This window comes from Budorcas taxicolor, chromosome 9, assembly GCF_023091745.1.
Source record: "Budorcas taxicolor isolate Tak-1 chromosome 9, Takin1.1, whole genome shotgun sequence".
NCBI lineage: Eukaryota > Metazoa > Chordata > Mammalia > Artiodactyla > Bovidae > Budorcas > Budorcas taxicolor.
Window position 1 is genome coordinate 62,095,867 of NC_068918.1, and position 3,605 is coordinate 62,099,471.

At 36.7% G+C, this 3,605-nt stretch overlaps 1 protein-coding gene across 1 annotated transcript; it reads right to left on the reverse strand.

Annotated features, from left to right (window-relative positions):
* Window positions 1–253: 253 nt before the first annotated feature.
* On the reverse strand, window positions 254–1,297 carry LOC128053551 (trace amine-associated receptor 4). Its single transcript, XM_052646074.1, has one exon. It carries the CDS (start codon window positions 1,295–1,297, stop codon window positions 254–256), a length of 1,044 nt encoding a protein of 347 aa, XP_052502034.1.
* Between the last annotated feature and the right edge of the window lie 2,308 nt (window positions 1,298–3,605).

Below are 3,605 nucleotides of genomic sequence, written 5' to 3' on the forward strand. Positions count from 1 at the left end.
AGATCTCCTGCAGAAGGGAATGGCAACCCACTCCAGTATCCTTGCCTGGAGAAGTCCATGGACAGAGGAGCCTGGCAGGCTATAAACTATGGTGTCACAAAGAGTCTGACACAACTGAGTGACTAATACGCAGGTGTCTATTACAGCAACTGGAAGAGTATCCTTGTCCAGTCAATCCACTCCCTTACCTCTAGGGAGAAAGAACATCCAGTTTCCCTAGTAGGAAAGAATTGTAGAAAATGGAGAGCATTGCCTAAGCACATGCAGGAAATATGCTTAGGTTGGAAGAGTCAGGGTGGAAGATCATTCCTGAGATGATTGTCCTCAACGCCTTGCGAAACCAAGGATAAAACATACCATATATAATGGGATTGAAAGCGGAATTAAAATAGCCCAACCAGAGAAAAACATTGTACAAATCTTCAGGCGTTGTAAAATTAATGAAAGGGTCTGTGATTGTCAAGACAAAAAAGGGCAGCCAACACAACACAAATACTCCCATGACGATGCTCAAAGTCTTGGTGGCCTTGCTTTCTGTTTTGGTTGATGCCTTCATTTTGCTTTCTGACCCAACGTGTTTCATCATAGAACCTGTGCCAATTTGCTTAGCATGCTTCCTGGCTACTGTGAAAATATGTATGTAAATTCCCACCATTACCGTCCCAGGGAGAAAGAAGGCTATAAAGGAGGCCAGCATCCCCCAGAGCTTGTTAAATATCAGCACACATAAACCTGTACAGTCAATGGCTGCAACAAAGTCTTCTGCACCAATTATGTTTAATTCTGAGAATACCAGGCCAAAAGCAAAAAAGATGGGAATAGACCAACTGATGAATAGAAAGACTCCTACAAGGGAGATGGTAATTTTGGTGACATAATGTAAAGGGTCACAAACAGCATAGTAGCGGTCCACCGAGATGAAGCAGAGGTGAAAAATGGAGGTGGTACAGAGCATGATGTCACAGCAGCTGTGGACTTTGCAAAAGAGATCTCCAAAGTACCAGCAGGACTCAATGGACCGGATCATACTGAAGGGCATGACCACACAGCTCAGCAAGAAGTCAGTGGTGGCCATGGAGAGGATCAGGAAGTTGGTGGGGGAGTGGAGCTGCTTGAAGTGGGCAATGGAAATGATCACAACCAGGTTGCCCAGCATGGTCATTACTATGGCACCGATCATGACAACATACAAGGCGCAGGCACTCAGCCCAGACCTCAGGTTTCTCGGGCATGAATTGTTCACCAGAGCAAAGCAGAATTGGACTTCTGAAGGGTTCCAACGGTCCAGTGAATTCATTGTCTCTGTCTTGTGGGTACTATGAGTCTTTTGCAGAAATACTGTGTTTCTCTCTTTCCTGTGAAAGAAAGAGGAGGAACAATAAAAATAGTGCAGATTTTCAGAGAGGCCCAACTAACTGCACTTCAATCCTGGGATAGCTCCTTACTGACTGTGAGTGCTGCTTCCCAGCTTTAATACGCATATGAATCAGTTAGAGATCTTTTCAAAACACAGATTCTAGTTCTGGGATGGGGACTAATAATCTATTTTACTCGCCAGCTCTTGGGAAATGCCAGTGCTATTAGTCTAAGGACCATCCCTTGATTAGAAAGGGACTAAATACAACTAAGTGAATATTGTCACCCAAGACCTAAATAACCCAGTTAAAACCACCTAAGTAATCCAGGTAAATGCATGTTCTGATTGTACCAATATGTTGTCCTTATTCAGGATTCTGAAAACATGGGCAGATCAAGAATTTTCCCTGTCCCACTTTTATTAATCCATTTAATTTACTGGATAATTCCCCTCAAGAATTACCAGGACCTCGGGAACTATTCTTTAATGCTGAGTTTAAACAATAATTGTGATCTAAAGATTATGCGTCTTCTTTTTTCTTTAATTTCTCTTGTGAATATTTGCAAATGTTTTGGATCCTGCCATTTAATACATACTCTTCAATTAAAAAAATATTTTTCTCTTCAATGGGGTCAATATAGATTTCAGGGTTTAGAACAATATATGTAATTAAAAATACTCTAAAGCCTACACGATTATACAGAAATTGCCTCAAAAGAGGGGTGGGAAATATCTCAAATGATAGCTTGTGAAATTCTCTGGGTTGTCTCCTTCCATTTGGCAGCCACATTCATTTATAAACTCACATTCAAGTTGATGTCATTTTGTCCACAGACTTTAAGTCTCATGTTGGTAATGAATTTGACAGATAGGGTGCTCATTGATTTTACTTTATGTAATTTACACTGTTGTACTTAAAATGTGAAAATAATGGGACTGACTCATCTGGAGTATGACAAGGGTTTGACTTGTTTTTCCAGAGCTAGGACTGAATGTGTAACTCTGATGACCAATGACAAGCATTCATGAGATCTAAGGTCAGGTTGGAGAATGGAGTTTAGCCTGAGAATAGATTAAGACTCACCAGTCCATTGGGAAAATGAACCCACCAGCAAGTCCTTGCCAGATTTACTTGGAAAAGATACTAGTGAGAATACATGTAACCTTGAAAATAATATTTACATTTACAGTACTTGCAACCATGGCTTAACAACTTTTTCCAATGTGCATTATTTGAAACCTTAACATTATGGCACATTTTATTTGCTCTGGGTATAGTGAATCAATTTCTCAGACTAGCATTTTTCTTAGGATATATTTTAACTAAACCATTCCAATATTATGCAACAGAGTTGAACTTGGGAAACCAAAATGTAGAGAGTAAAATAAGAGAGACGAAGATTTATTCAACTGTTTTTTCAAGCTGCAGAGTATCCAGCACTAATTATTTGATTACTTATCATTTTGGTTCCTAAACTCTGATATTCACAATAAAATCTTAAACACCTAATCAACTTCTTTAATAAATGAACTTTAAAAAATTATTTTTATCCTTTTTAGTCTCATGAATTAAAATTTTTCCTTTAATTATTTTAAAAATTATCTTGAAAGATATCTAACAACTACCACAAAATAACCTATACATTTGTCACTTATAGACTTCTGGTAAAGAATGGCAACCCATTCCAGTATCCTTGCCTGGAAAATTCCATAAACAAAAGATTGATATAATTTAACCTCCTAGGTTTGTAAAGTGAATTTTGTTTGTTTTATTTTGGAAGACAAGTTATGAAACTAGAAGTTAATAGTATTATTTCATGTTTTTGATGAATGGTTGTGTATACTAAAGAAGTATTTCAACATTTAAGTATCATATTAAGACAAAAGGATAGAATAATACACATTTCTTTTAAAAGTTAATACATGAAAGATTTGTTAAGATATTATCAAAGATAATTAAGCCTTTATCTTAAGTTATCAGTTAAAAGTTGCAAAAGAAGGAAGCAAATGCAAGCATAACTACTAGTCTACTGCTTTGTTAAAAAAGAAAATAGTCCAAAAAAAAAAAAAAAGGAAATTATTAAGTGCATGGAATTTTATTTAAAAACTTAACAAAGTAAAATTCCTTTTTGTTGAAGATTCACTTCCTGAAAAGAATTTTTTAATAACAGTAATTTTTAACAATTTAAAGTTAAATCCTCTATAGCATCTGACTTTTATCATGGGACATTGTTGCTACACCTATTTT